At 34.3% G+C, this 16,725-nt stretch overlaps 1 protein-coding gene and 1 long non-coding RNA gene across 3 annotated transcripts in view; both read left to right on the top strand.

The window, feature by feature from the left end:
- Positions 1–16,725, top strand: part of Epha3 (Eph receptor A3) — a 320,644-nt gene that overhangs the window by 10,876 nt on the left and 293,043 nt on the right. For both annotated transcript variants that reach the window (NM_001362452.1, NM_010140.4), the window contains exon 2: positions 9,133–9,197. In NM_001362452.1, the coding sequence (NP_001349381.1) occupies positions 9,133–9,197 (65 nt within the window). The remainder of the gene's footprint in view (positions 1–9,132; positions 9,198–16,725) is intronic.
- Positions 11,496–16,725, top strand: part of Gm41466 — a 16,190-nt gene continuing 10,960 nt past the window's right edge. The window contains exon 1 of the long non-coding RNA XR_876127.2: positions 11,496–16,725. This exon is cut by the window's right edge and continues 199 nt beyond it. This is a non-coding gene — a long non-coding RNA (predicted gene, 41466).

Raw genomic sequence — 16,725 nt, 5'->3', positions numbered from 1 at the left:
TAACGACAATAATAGTTCCTCTATATTCTAAGGTACAATTGCCCTTCTTAAACATTTGTACATTGTAAACTATACCATTTTCTTACCCTTGAAAGTGATATTTAAAATCATTTTAAGTATGAGAAGACTTTTATAACTCAGAAAAATAAAATAAAATAACATTTCTAGTACTTAAATTGTTTTTCTCTGAAAACAACCACCTTTGGAAGTTGTGAATATTTTGTTATATGACTAACCTTGTGTTTATTGTAGATTTATTATAATTAATGTTAATCATAAAAAGTTTAGAGTCTTTCGACTGTAGAGCTATCTCAGTGGTTAAAAATACTCAACTTTTCTTTCTTTTCTTTTTTTAAAAATTTTATTTAATCCTTTTTTGTTCACTCCAGATATTATCCCCCACCTGGTCCACCCTCTGACTGTTTCCCATCCCATACCTCCTCCCCCAGAGGATCCACCCAGGAGGATGTCCCCACCCCCTAACCCGGACTCCACCAGACCTCTAAACTCCCTGGGACCTCCAGTCTCCTGTGGGTTAGGTGCATCTTCTCCCAGTGAACCCAGAACCGCAGTCCTCTGCTGTGTATGTGTTGGGGGCCTCATATCAGGTGGTGTATGCTGCCTGGTTGGTGGTCCAGTGTCTGAGACATCTCGTGGGTCCAGGTTAACAGAGGACCAAAGTTCAGTTCTCAACACACTCAGCGTGACTCACAATCACATGGTATGTAACTCTACTTCCAGGGAATCTGATTTTCTCTTCTAGAATACTCAAGGTCCTGCACACATGTGGGACACATATCATCACACAGACACACAAATACACACATAAATAAATAAGTAAATAAGTAAATAAATAAATAAATAAATAAAAGTCTGGAATCATAAGCTCAATTTCAAACTTGCAGTTTTGGAAGCTGTTAAGAAGGACAATAAAAAGTGAGATACACTGAATTTCTTATTATACAGGAACTCATCTTTCATTGTTACAATTCCGTGTTTATGTCTATTTACCAAGATTATGCAGATAATGGTTGGTTTCAGACTAGATTTTGGAAATATTATAAGCTCTGATATGCTCCATGCCTGTGTAAATATTAGTTCTGGTGGGAAAGATGAGCCTAGGATGATGTTCTTAGATAAAAATTATGCAATGTACATATGTAATATGAAACCGTGAAAATCCTGACACAAATCCTCAGAGGATGTATTTCTGTTGCAAATTCAGCATCTAGAAAAGCTAAATTATTTGCTGTATGTCATTTGACAGAGATGAGTATAACTAAACATTTTAGATTCTGTGGCAAGTTTCTAGATTTTAATAATTTAAATAAGTTCCTAATTGTAAGAACTCAATTTGAAAAGCTGAATACTGAGAACAATTCCCAGCAAGCAGAGATGTAAGGTGAACGAACGTAAGGTCAGCGTTGGATATGCATGCATGCATGTGTTCATGTGAGAATATTGGGAACACATGGGGCCGACACAAAGGGACCATCCCAAACTAGAAGCTTCTGCAGGCCCTCTTCACAATGTAATTATACCAGCAAGAAAAACCACACTCAAATCCCTTTGAACTCTACCTTCCCTTTCATCAGTAAATTCAATGTTTTCTGACTGTCCCAGCAGTCAGTTTGATATATTCCATTGACACCGTAATCCCCAAATTTGAAGAAAATGGCTGGAGTTTTGAAATAGATGGGTCTTCTGTAGACTATTATAAATATCCAAACGTATTCCACACACACACACACAAACCTGTTTATGTGTGTCTGTAGCTATCACTCAAATTTGTATTGCCTTTACCAAAATCCATAACACATGACTTTTAAATACCTTCCCGAATATCAAGAAGGCAAAGCTGTACTCCTTTCTAGTTTTTCCAGATATTGAAAATACTTTGTCTATAATGAAATTAACTTCTTTTGCAAAAAAAAAAATGTGTAAGGAAATATTACAATATCCAGAGCTTATTCCTAAATTGAAATGTAATTTCTTTCCTCACCACAGTTTTACTTCTGTTGTGAAAGTTTAGATTCCTTACGTCCAAGGAATTTCCATGAACTTTTTATTATTTCTGAAAAGTGTTATATTAGAGAGGTTTTATCCTAATCTCACAGTCGTCTCTCAGACTCCAACTTAAAAGAACTTTGATTTCACATCTGAAGTTTGATAATCAAGATTTTGAGTGTTTGATTAAAACCTGCCAAGGTAGCCTTATTTTATAAGATAAAGATAGTATATTCATTTAGGTATTCAAACATGCTATTTGCCTTAATTATTGTTTTTATAACATGACTGAACAATGTTTTTATTTTTCACATTCTAATCTTTCAAAGTCCTTTTCTGAGTTAAAAGTTGTTTTGCTTCTAGAACATTTCAAAAGGAAGTGTGCATTGAAAATATGCCATTTATACTTAAGGATTGAAATTGGATTGTTAGACATATTTTAGAAAATAGGTCTAAACTGAAAAATGTATCTAAATTACTCATACTTACTTACAAATACGTTGCCAGCATGCAGAAACAGAAACCTAATATTTTGTGACAGTTTCAACAATTGGGGTTGTTCATTTACTGCAACTTCACGGACAAAAGATTCCAATAGTTTATAGGAAAAGATTGAGTTTTCCATAGCTTCGTGGTTGCTCATTAGCATTGCCAGTGTATATACGTATGTAGGAACGTTTTTTGATTAGAAGAGGAAAACAGGGGAAAATCTGCTATGCTTAAAAATAGTATAGTTTACACCTGTGTAAGTGTCTGTAGCAAGTGCAGTTTGGGTTGTTAGCTCCTGGAACATATAATCAGGTAAACAGGAAGTCTTGTGGTGAGACTGTGTGTTCATTTAGAGGCATCCTCCCTGCTATTTGTAAAGGTTTAGATGAAGAACATAATTGCAGTTCCTTTAACAACTAAGTTCTCTATAGAGATAAATCCAGAATTTTTTTAAAGAATTAAACTCACTAAGAACAATAAATTTCTAGTGTATTTTCTTATCCACAATTCTGTATTACATACAAAAATTCACAATGGTAATATGTAATGAAAGGCAAAACAAAAACAAAAAAAAAACAGAAATGTTAAGAATTGTTTTTTAACTAAATATTTTATCTAGAAATCTGAGAGTTAGTCTTAACTAAATATTCATAGGACAATATATACATTAAGTTTAACATAGGTTTCTGAGAGGTTTGCATGCAAAATAATTGGTATACAATAATTAAAATATTCTATAGTGTCACTAACATGTTAGCAGTTGTTAGTTGAAGCATAGCATCTCTATTAAAACAGTCTGTTATGTTTAGAAGAATAAAATTACTACCAAGTATACCAAAGAAGCATTTAACAAAAAAGTTTTTAAATAATAGATAAATTCAGGTTCAAGTATATCAAAAACCAGACTTTCCTAAATTTCTTCTCAATAGACTATCGCAAAATGTACACATAAACTAGGACAAAAAAAAATAAAAGCTGAGATATAGTTAACTTTTGCTCAAAATATAAACCATGAATTTTTAATTCCATATTATTTATGACAGAGAGTTACATAGTGATTTACAACACCAAGAATTAAATGTGTCCCTTTCTGCATCTTTTTCTTCTGTTTGGGCTGCTTAACTATCATTTAGAAGCAGATTATAGGGTCCTTCTGGTCTCTGTAACCTAAACCAAGTGTATGTTCTTTATCATAAAAGAAAGTGATGAAAACGATAAAGATAAGTGCGTAAGAAATGTGGCTTGTGTATGCAAGGTGTTGATGTGGACAGAGAGAAAGTCATTATTCTTTAGTCAAAGCAAAAGGGAATGAAAAGATGCTCTTGTCTTTGGTTGTCGTGATTTTGTAGGTATTTGTATTGGCTATAAACGCTGCTTATAAGTGAAGGCTTACAAGAAAATGTCTATTATTATAGAAATCTAAAATCCTTTAGCTATTATAGCTGGATGTCCACTTTGAAATGATTATTTGATAATTATAAGTAATGCAATATTTTCATGCAATGAAACCCTTATGTCACCACAAAGTGTATTGATAGTGCTACTAGACAATTGAAAAAATCTGCCTCAAGAATAGAGTGTGTCATTTAACTTTTACAATTTTTAACACTGTTTGTACCCAGCCGCACTTTGTGTGTCCAGTTGTGAATATTAAGTTAACTGTCCATCTTTGGAAGTGGGCAAGAAGCCATTCTGAATCAGATGTTAGATTGTCCTTCAAAACAAAGTTAATATATTCATGGGTTCTAAAGAGTGGAAACTCCAAAGATTTATGCCACAAGATTTTAATCATGCACATATCTGACATTATCTATTTTAACTTTTGATTCTAATGCCTGCAATTTTAAGCCTGGAGATGTATCCCAGTGGTAGAATATTTTCATAGCTTTTGTGAGGCCTTGCAATCTAAAGTCTGTAAAACAAAAAGAAAAGAGTCAATAAAAAGAGGTCTTTTGATAGGAGAATGCATTTCTATTAATAAGAGAAGTTAGGGCAGTTGTCTATGATGTCATAAATGAACTTCTTCATGATGCTGAGGACCAATTCTTGGGCCTTATGGAGACACCATGGAGAAACACCTCTGGCCAGGAAGAAAATTTAGATTGAATCTCTCCTTTGTGTCAGAGGACAGGAAAAGAAAATGAATGGTGGCCACCAGGAGTCCCAAGTCAACTGGGCCGTGCAGTGGACGTGTGGCAGTAATATTAGAGGCAGGGGTGGACAGGTGGCTCCTCCCCTTTGCAGAAGTTCTTCCCCCCCTTTTTATTAGATATTTTCTTCGTTTACACTTTAAATGCTATCCTCTTTCTCAGTTCCCCCTCTGAAACCCCCCCATCCTTTCCTCCCTCCCCTTGCCCCCCAACCCACCCATGCCTGCTTCTTGGCCCCGGAATTCTCCTACACTGGGACATAGAAACTTCACAGGACCAAGGTCCTCTCCTCCCATAGATGACTGACTAGCCCATCCTCTGCCACATATGCAGTTGAGCCATGAGTACCACCATGTGTTTTCTTTGGTTGGTGGTTTAGTCCCAAGGAGCTCTGAGGGTACGGTTAGTTCATATTGTTGTTTCTCCAACTTGAGTTCATTTACTCTGGATGAATTTCTTACTAATTTAGTCAATTATAACATGGGAACTTCTATTAAATGCCACGTTTCTGTGGGTCCACCTGGTCTCACATTTGTGCCAAACAGTCATGTGCAAGTGAAGATGGCCTCTCCATCTTGGGAATGTAAGCCCCTTGCCCAGATATGCACCTGTATTTAAAAGTGTTAAAACTACAGATAGTAAAAGTGTAAAAAAAATAATGTACCAATAGACTTAAAAGAGAGATTTCTAAATAAAACTTTATTGCCAAACCCTTAATTGCCATATTAAGATCTTAATACAATCTTAATATTAAGAAATATTTCCAACTTAAAAATATCTTCGATTAAAAACTTAATATGGGTCACATAGCTCCTTGAGTAGGAAATATTCTAACATTACTAAAATAATGTGTTTTCATATTACATACCAAAAATATTTAGAAATCCTTTCATTAAAATTTGAAATATGCTAAGAGTAACTTAACATTTCTTGTAAGTAACGGGCATGAGGCAGACATTAGAGTTAAGCAATTCACAGGAGCCTAACAACTTTCAGGAACAATTCACTAATCTTTTGTTAAAATTCAAATTGGGATTATAACTTTTCTAGAAATGAAAACAATTCGTTCCTATTAACAACTTGGGTTTAAAGTTCAGACTACAGTATTTAGATATTTAGAGAATTTAGATAGTTAACCTCTCCCCCTGGAATTTGAACAGTGGTAGCACTGGAGAAGAAATTATAGGATCTTCATATATTTTGAGAGGAGAATACATCAATACCTAAACTATGAGAATTAAAACTATATGTTTCTTTTACAACTTAGTCAAGATGTGCCAGAAAACTCACACTCAGGTTTACTCTCAAATCTACCCAACTTTATTTACTTATCTCAGGAAGATTGTGTTCACTGTAAAAGGACCACTAGCATGTAACTAGAGATTTGTTATGGAATTACAAACTCCAATTAACTTTAAAGTGTTTACGATTCCTAGACTGTTTTGTTCTCATTTGGATACAAACACAGGGCACCTTATAAACCTAAATGAAGAACTTTTAAAAAGATTTTTGATGTGAGCTAGTCTCCACCATTAGATCATGTGTTGACAGTTGATTATAAATACAATTCAGTGGAACTGTTGCTCCATGTAGTGATTTTACAAGAACACTGGCTCCATAGCTTGTTATAAACTCGTGGTGGTTCAAAGTATATTTATATCATTGGATTAGTACAGTGATAGTGTACAATAATCATGCTTGGCTGAATTAAATGCTTGATAGATAACAGCACCAAAATTGTGAGTAATGGAGTTTTTGCCTTTACTGACCATTAATTAAGCACACTAAAAATGTGACTTATGTGGTATTATGTGGTATTATTATGTATTGTGGATTATTTCTTCATTGAGCAGAATCCAAATTCAAATATGATTAATCTGATATTTTTCCCTCCTCATTAATACCAGCAACTATCCTTGAGCCTTAGGTGCAAGAGTTTTGTTGCAGATGTAGAAGCTGGGGCTGGACTTCATAACTCTGTATTTTGAGTGGCTGTGGTGTTTATAATAGTATTCATGTTTTTCAGAGTGGTTTCCTTGATGAGGTGTGAAAACTACACTTCTCTGTGAGCATGAAGAAAGATATTTAGAATGTTGCTATAAATTGTGCTGGTTTAATAAATAGCAGTAGATTCTCCAAAATCCATGAGATCACTAGCCCTGGATAGTTGGTTAGGCTCACTATAACAGATTCATTTTCTTCATTTGTTGAAGGAAATTCAACAGGAGAGCTGGTAGTTACCACCAAGGTATACATACGACTACCACAACCTTAGGGGTATTGTGCTGTGCTTCATCAATGTTTTTCATAGGATCACACCTGAGTAGAGTTGTTGGTTGTTTCCCTCCTTTACAATCTTGCATGTCTCCATTTCCTACCATAAAAGACAATCCTGAAGAGGAGGCTTTCCTGTCAAGTCTAACTCAGGGGCACCTGGACCCTGTTTCTTAAGCATGGTGTTTTAGAGTTTCATTGCTATGAAGAGACACTGTGACCAAGTCAACTCTTATAAAGACAAATATTTACTTTGGGATGCCTCACAGTTTCAGAGGTTCAGTCCATTATCATAATGATGGGAAGCATGGCAGCACAGACTGACATGGAGTTTGAGAAGCCAAGAGTTCAACATCTTGGTATAAAGGTAGCCAGGAAGAGGGTCTCCTTTCACACCCAGGAGAAAACCTCAAAGCCTGCCCCAACAGGGACACACTGTTCCAACAAGACTACACCTTCTAATAGTGCCACTCCCTGTGAGCCAAGCATTCAATCACATGAGTCTTTGGGAACCAAACCTATTTAAGCCACTACTTATGGAATCTTCAACAACAGGGATTATTATCCACCTCTCAGGAGCAACAAACAGCAACACCAATACCCTATAATATTTTAGGAGTATCTTGGAAAACTCTGACAAACAGTTCAAAAGAGGGCTTCTCATGCCTGTTATTGGAGTTTTTTGTTTGTTTGTTTGTTTTTGGTGGTCTATGTTTCCTGGGGGGGGGGGGGAGGATCTTGATACCTCAGAGGGGAAAATTCCATTTAAGCTTTATTTGCATATTTACACATCAATTTCTATAATATTAAAGACATTTTAGGTAGACGGTAGTAAATTATGACTTTTTTCAGACACCTTTATTTTTATTTGTAACTATTACAAATTTTAAAACACATAGATTGAATTTATATTTTTCCTCAAAGCAAAGGAAATAATTCAATTTCAAGTTTTATAATTTTAGTTGAAATGGTCCACTGTTTTAGGGCCATTTAATATATTTATTGTCTAGCAACCCAAGCAGGAAATTTTAAGTAGTTTTTGATAATGAAGACTCTATCACATATGTTTTATTTCTAAGCATATTATACTGTTTTAGATTCTTTGTAAAAAGTGAATTTGGATTTTTATAAGAGTGCAGTAGTTTTCTCAGATTTGCAACCACAAGTATGTGTGGTGTACAGTCTGAATATTATCATTCTCTTTTGGCATGGGATTATTTTATATTTTTAAAATGAAATTCATATTTTATTGATTGCTTACTCTGGTTCACATTAATAATAGATGCTTAGTTTATGTAATCTTCCTTTACACCTTCCATTAGTCAACCATAAGGTTGTTTTCTAATGTAGAAGAATGAGGTAAAACCATGCTCTCCATTATTTAACAGGACAGACTGACAACAGTAATACATCATATCAACAAAGTAAGCTTTTCTGGGTGATTATATTCAAAGCACTCTTTAACACTTTAATTTTTAATCTATAACAGAGTGAAAGAAATTGGTGTTGACAAAACTGATTTTCATTTATACTTAATGCAGCTACATGCATTTACCTTTTACTTTATAAATATAGTTTAGAAGTCAGAGTAGTTCCTAACAAATGTTAGGAGAAGAAACTGGTGCTTTGTAAGTAATCAAGATTTTACAAGGGGTAGTCTAAATCACTGCCTTCTTTGGCTTTGGTTTCTCCTCAGATGTACAGCTAACTTCTTTGTTTACTTCATGTGCTAATAATTTAAACATTAAGAACATAATTGTATAATATGGTTAATAGTCTCATGTGCCAGTAAGAAGATGAGATGTAGAACAAGGGATATTAATTATATAATACATATTTGAGACACCTCCTAGGGGAATCGTATGATAATTCAACTTAGTTGTCTTCATAGTTATTTTATGTTAGAATTAATGTCTTGCCTATTTTGCATTTTTATTATTTCACATGTAAGACTATCACTCTGTCAGAATGCATAAGTATGTGATAGTTAATGAGTCCTACATGTACAAATTTGAAAGACCATAAAACTTTGGATCCACTAACTTTCTCTCCAGCTATTTGTGGCATTCTTGTTGTACTTATCATGTATTTATAATGGAAAAGAAGAGCACTGTTTATTAGACAGAAATATTCAAAGCAGACACTGTTAAAAGAAGTAGATAGAAGTAACTCATTGTACTTATATTCTTTGTGTCCTTTTGTTTGCTTGCAGTTAATCTACTAGATTCGAAAACAATTCAAGGAGAGCTGGGCTGGATCTCCTACCCATCCCATGGGGTGAGTTAAATAGATCCCTGAAATGAGTGTAACAATGACCTTTGCCTCTTTCAGAGACAGTAAGGAATGGTTGGTGTATTTTCTGAGGAAAGCTCTGTAATGATGATGCACAAATCCAAGAACAAGTACAATTTAATGTTGATGTCCTGTGTAGCCTCTGAAAATTTCAGAGTTCTTTACTCCTGAAACCATACTTGCTGCACTGGGATGTTTAAATATTTTAATTGTAATAGGCATTTTATACATAATCTAAATTTGATAGGATCAAGATAGATATTTTGACATGACTTCAAAATTTGACATTATATTCAAAGTATTTTTTGGAAACATTTTTCCAAGTCAAAGCCTTAACATCAACTATGATGATAAGCTCAAGTACAACAGAATTCATTTTCAAATGTGGAAACATATGCTCCCTTTATTTATTTTGAATATCTTTCACTTATCCAGATTATTTTAAAACTGGGATTTATTTAGATGCTAAAACCGGTACTGCTTTAACTTTTGAAGTTTTGAACTGTTGATAGAAATTTTAGAGTTTACCAGTTCAGGCACAGCTTACTAAGCTATATGGCATTTTGGTGCCTCAAATATTTATAATGAGCCTTTGTTACAAAAATTTATTTATTTATTTTGGAAAAAAAAATAGGATCATATATTTAGAAAATTCTCATGTGTCTCAAAACTGTAAATTATTTAAACATGCTTTATTTGTGAGCATAGCATGAGTGGAATGCAAACAGTATTGAATATTTCTCACAGGAACAATTTTATTTGCTCTTTTTCTTTCTCTGGTTGTATTCTTTTCAAAGTGATTTTAATTACTATAATTTTCTGTTGGTATCCATCTTTAGATTTGGATGCCTAAATATCCTGACTTACTCACACAGAACTATCAACCATTCCTTCACAAAGGGATGTTTTCTGTCAAGGGTACTTCATCCATCTGTCATCCTTGCCTCTGCTTTTCTTTCCGGCACACCTTGATGTTGACACCATGCCAGAACCCATCATCAGGGCTTCCATGTTGCTTTGGAACAGAGAGAATGAAATAAGCCAGGATTTGGCTTCCCCATAGGTGTAAAAGAATTAAATAATTGGGATAAGACACAGCTTGGACCGTCAGAAAAATATATCCAAACTCAGGATTGAACTGAAAAACTCACATAATACTACTTAGCTAAAAGATAGACCTAAATTTGCTTTTCTACTTTTGGCTTTTATATTTTTTTTTCTCTTTCATTTATTTTTTTTCATTATTTCACTGATGATATATTATGGCAATCTACTATTTAAATATATGAGAAATATGAATTCCATACTGACAATTTTGCTGACACATTTTTTAAAAAATAGCACATATGTGGCTATTTTTAAAGACATTTTTAAAATTTATTTTATTGATGAGTATACTGTAGCTGTCTTCAGACACACCAGAATAGGGCATCAGATCCCATTACATATGGTTGTGAGCCACCATGTGGTTGCTGGGAATCGAACTCAGGACCTCAGGAAGAGCAGTCAGTGCTCTTAACCACTCAGCCATCTCTCCATGCCCTGGCTATTTTTTTAACTACAGGAAATTAATTTGTATACCAAAACAACAGTCTACATGTTTTACTTTTTATGAAGACATAAAGAAATGAACTTACCACATATTAAGAATTAGGGTAAATAGATTTTTTTTAATTCTCTGCACAAATTAAGAATTTCCCATTGTTAATCTCGATGACTTTATAATAAAATAAGTTAAGGGTGTGTCTACATTAAGACACATGTTGGGTGTTGAGGGTAGAGTGAACAAAATCTTCTAATAAAAAGTATGGCATATATGCCAATCAACAGTATCAGCAAATAAGGTTGATTGAAAATGGAAACTGAATGTTACCTCAGACCTCCTGAACCAGAAAGTGCATCTCAGCATGCTATCTCCCATTTGGTTGTTAAGCACAAACATGGGCAAAATCTCTCTGCCAGTTGTGCTTGCATTGGCCAGCCTGCCTTACTCTTTCCCTCAGTGCACAGTTTTCAATTACTTCTTTGTCTCTGTGTGGGAGAAGACATTTTCCCTCAGTGATTTTCTTTCTTCCCTTTGCTTCCCTCTGTTGATCTTGTAGACATGATTTCACATTTTTAGATGTTTCACTGCAGGCAAACGACTTGAAGTTTATCACATAATTTTCAGACAAAAAGTAAAAAAAAAAATGTTGTTGCTGTTTGTGTTTTTATGTAGTGTGTGTGTGTGTGTGTGTGTGTGTGTGTGAGAGAGAGAGAGAGAGAGAGAGAGAGAGAGAGAGAAAGAGAGAGAAAGAGAGAGATAGACAGACAGACAGACAGACAGACAGACACATAGACAGAGAGTCAGAGAGAGAATTAATGTCAAATGTCTTACTTTATTCGGCTCAGTGTTATTTTTGAGACAGGGTCTCTCACTGAATCTGAAGCTCCATTTTAGTCATATCCTGTTCTACTGTTGTTTTGAGAGAAGGTCCCACTATGAATCGTGCATCAGTTTGCAAGTCACTGTCTAGCCCAGTTTGCTCTTGAGCTCACAATCTCCTTGCTTCATCTTCCAGAGATATGACTGGTATTTGGCACTATGCCTGCATAAATTTTTTTCCTTAATCTTTCACCTTTTTCAATACAATATAGATAGGATCATTTTGTGTTTGTAACTGCTTATTACGGAAACAATTGTCAAAAAATGAGAACCTTTGTATAAAATACAACATTTAATAAGTGAACTTGAAACAACCTAGAATATCTTATTAACTAAGTAACTCTTCTAAAAAGGGGTGCATCTCATTGTAATGCTTAGATTAACTAAAATAAGAGTTTAACCTTTAGAGGAAAACAGTAAGATTAAACTACGTTAGCATAAGGAATCATTGCAAATCATTCTTTATTAATTGAAAGCAGTGGATGAAGAGATGAGGAAGGGAGGTAAATTTGGTTTTCACTCATAGGATCATTTGACAATATTTGTAGATGCTGCCATTTTGGAAGTGAGAGGCAGTAGTACTGACATATGTGGAAGAAGCCAGGAGTCCTACAGTACATCTTGCAATGAACATGGTAGCCCTCATAACAAAGAATGACAGCTCCAAAGTTAGGAAGTCCATGCCTAGGGGATTAGTGGTGACATTCCCTCTAGAGATATATGTGGTTACTAAAGAGATGAGAGAGAGTACACCAGCCTTTCCTTACTTTCAACTGCACTACAGTCACAAACTCCAAATGTTCTGAAATGTAAAATTTAAAAAGCAAATAACCCATTTTAAACTTGAAATTACTTTTTTTGTGGTATGTGTGTATCATCAGAGCTCTCTAAAGTTTGTTTAAAAATTTCTGGGAGAGCATCCATATGTAGTTAATTACTTTATGTATTTCATTTTGGTTTCTTGCCTTTCATTCTACCAAAGATTTACTCATGCTAAAACTTTGACATTAACCTCTATCATCATTAACAAAAATGTTGTTTAATACAGAGAAGATTGGGGCTTGATAAAAGGCTCAAGTGGTTAAGAAGGCATGTTATTCTCCTCGTGAATCCAAGTTAGAGTCCTGGTACCTAAGTCAGAAGCACACAATTGCCTGAGACTCTAGCTCTAGGGGATCTAATGCCTCTTGCCTCTACCTCTAGTGACACGTGTAGCACACATTCACACACACACACACACACACACACACACACTCACACACACACACATACACACACATACACACACATACAGAGACTTACACACCCCTTTAAAAACAAAATAAATCTTTAAACAAACAAAAACATGTCATCTAAATTATTAGATTTGAAATAAGTTTTTCAAGGACCTATACGGGGACATAACAAAGCTTAATCTACACATAAAATTCATAAAGCTAGTTATGAAGTTGAATTTTGGAATTACTTGCAAGGTTATAAATTATAATCCACTTTTCAATGGAATTTTTGCTTGACATATTGCCTTGACAGTATATCTATTTAGTTTTATAAACTAGATACAAGCAATTACCTTTCCTAGACCTTTAGTCCATGAACTATAATATTTGAATCCTGGGTTTGAATCATAGCTAGAACCTTCAAAAAGTGATTCCATAGTTTTATAAGTCTTTCCATATAAGACACATTGACACACACATATGAATATATATTTACATATGTATATATTTATGTACATATATTTTACAAGCTCCAAAGCTTTCCCTATACCTGTAAATCCATAGTTAAAAGTGACTGAGGTAAAAGTCAGTCTAGTCAGCAAACATGCTTAGTTACTGTATCAAAATAGAGGAAAACTTCCAGGCAAGTGAAGCTCATGTTTTCTCTTAGTTTTGACTTTATGTGCTGATAATCAGGAAGAAACCAGGACCTGTGCCTGAAAGCAGCTAGCATGTGTAGAGTGTGCACTGCCAGGGTCTAGGCAGATAGAAAGAGCATACTCTAGAAACAAGTGGGGTATGGTTTGCAGCAATGAAGAACTATCAATACTGGTAACTGCAGAATGAAGATTTTCTTAGATTTTTATCAGTGACGTGGTGATAGTGTCAATCCACTTAAATAAACGGATCTTTGGCAAATAGTCCTGTCTGTTGACCACCTGATATCTATTCCCTGATTTTTTCTGCCCTGTAGAGCATAGTTGTTACAGAGCTTTCCCACTCTCACATGCTACAAGAAACTGGCCACTCCCTCCATAGGTTCATGATAACCTATCTGAGAGCTTTTATGGAGATTATAATCATCTTGATAGGCTGATTTAAAGAGGAAGAATTAAGGCCAATGACATTGGAGGAGCTAACTCTGTTTAGGCTCTCTATAAAGCCAGGGAACAGCTTTAGAGTCAAAAGAGATTCCCATAACCAGTCTGAAAACTAACATCCTTGACCCACTGAATTTCAAGGAGATATCTCTGTGTAGGTTGTTTTCTTAGTATATCTCCTACTTTCAAATCAAAGGCTTTCTAGCAGCAGAGATACCGTTATCTCTCATCAGTCATCCTGGTGTCCATAATCTTTGTTTAATCTCAGTTTGCTGTATCTTCCTTAGTTACAATACTTCTTTACTGGAAGATATACTTAATTAAACACTTTAAGCCTATGTATTGCAAGACAATCGGGAACAAAACTAGATAAAGTTGGCCTTATATTGCAGTTTATAATGATTATTGTCTAGTGATTAAATACTCAGAATGCTGCAAATAATTTCCTTTTGGCAAAAGAAATGGACATGGTTAAATTTAAAGAAGAGATTGTAAAGAATAAAAAACAAGTATGCATAAGACAAGCAATTGTTCTCCTGCCTCCCCAGACAGGGAAATTGGGTTTTATTCGCAGAATTATGGTATCTGTGAAGTTGTGAATTCAGAGTAACTAAAAGTCTCCTGGATTTCTTACTTTCACATTGTGTATGAGGTTTGAAATACAGAAAAAAAATATTTTGACAATGGAGTGTCAGTAGAAACCACCTGGGAGTTGCCTTTGTGAGTCACAGTTCAAGAGTTGATCATATTTGTGACACATCTGATGCGGGATTGTAGGTCACTTGGAAGACGTCTGTGCGGCCTCCTCTTTAGACCTGTCACTTTTACCTCGTGTGCTGATCAAATTAAGACCATGACAGAATTTCATAGCATGAGAAGCTTTCTGTAAAATAAAAGTCTCCTTGAAATAAGGGAGACTATAGACAATGTTAGTAATGATCAAAGCTGCACTCTAGAAACATTTAATCTTTGAAAATTAAAATGTCCTATTTTTAGTGCTTTAAGGATAGAATTATTTCTTCCACCTATTGCTAAAACTACATTTCAACACAAATCATGCTCCCTGTATTAAATCCATTTACATCTGAGGAGACTGGATTAGAATTTTTAAGACAGACTTATTTTAACATGTAATATTTTGGTGGGTGTTTTTCTTCATTGATATACAGAATTAGGGTTTCACATAAAGAAGACCTATAGCTGATTTGCATGGCTTTTATTTAATCTCATTTAATAAATAATTTGTGTTGCAAGAGTCTTATCTTGTACTCATTAATAATAATGTTAAAAACCCAAGTGAATTCAAATAATTTCCCAATCTTTTTTTAATATTTAAATGTTTTTTAAACTCATTGTGATCATTCCATAGAGTTTTAAGTGGTTTAAAAAATTATATCAGGGACAGATATTTGCTTCCTATTTCCTCCCATTGATAATTTTTGTCTTTAACAGCAGTAACTATTTTGACTTCGAGCTTTGTCATCATGTGCAAAAGTTAATGTTATGATCACAGAGATGAGAACTTAACTATAAACACACACATACAATCACACCACAGACTCCCTCTCCCTCTCCCTCTCCCTCTCTCTCTCTCTATCCCTCTCTCTCCTATAATGAGTTAAAAATGACATGTGTGGGGCTCTGAGATGTTTGCCAGGTAGTAACCCTGGTTGCCAAGCCTGGCAACCTGAGTTCAACCTTTGAAACTCAAGTAATGTAAATGGAGACCTGCCTCCTTTTCATGCTGTTTTCTGGCCTTTCCTCAAGTATTTTGGCACATGCAATTCACACACACACACACACACACACACACACACAAAATAAAACAAATAAAATTAAAATATTAATATTGATTTATTAAAATTTAATTTATTAAACTCTCCAACTTTGATTTGTAGAAATACATGTAAGAACATTGTATTTAATTAAATGTGTAGCCTCACTACTTAATAATGATATTTTCCTTTGCTATTTTATAGAAGATGTATATAGAATAATCAGTGTTTTCAAGTCTTTAGGTATTCATCTGCATGTATGAAAAAATATCCTACAAATACATTATATACATTCAGAGAATAGAGGCTTTAATTCCATTGTTATACTGAATTTTGAAAGAGAATTTTGAATATTTATAAAAACTGAATCATCTCCAAATATTAAGTATTGAAATATTTTTTCTTTTTTAAAATTTCATGGATTTTACCATTAGGTTTAATAATCCCAGCTATTAATTTATTTTGAAATATATTAAAAGTAATTAAAATTTTCTTGTAGAAAATTAACATAAAATACTTTTAAAATAAATCTATGTCTCCAGTGGTGGCTACTGAAACTGAAAACATTTAGAGCCATGATGTCTACAAAGCCTCTGATGTTTGTATAGCTCATTACCACCCATTGATTTTCTACAACTATCCATGTTTTCAGTCATGATATAGGTGCATGATCAATATAACAGCTGAAATTCTACTGGTAATTGCAGCAATATTTCCATTCCATGACATATAAGAGGAGAAGAGTCAACAAGACATAATAAACTAGATTTTATGAAGAAAATACCAAGTATATCATAATAATTAAGTTTTATGCTTTAATTTAATGTTTTTCATTTATTTTGTCTCATTATCTTATGGGTGCTCTGCCTATGTATGTCTGTATATTGCGCATATGCACTGCCTACGGATGCCAGAAGGCACTGGATCCTGTGGAGCTGGAGTAAAACATGGTCCTGAGCTTTCATGTGGGTGCTGGGAGTAAAAGCCAGGCGTTCT

This window comes from Mus musculus, chromosome 16 (genome assembly GCF_000001635.26).
Source record: "Mus musculus strain C57BL/6J chromosome 16, GRCm38.p6 C57BL/6J".
Lineage (NCBI taxonomy): Eukaryota > Metazoa > Chordata > Mammalia > Rodentia > Muridae > Mus > Mus musculus.
This window is presented reverse-complemented; position numbering and strand designations above follow the sequence as displayed.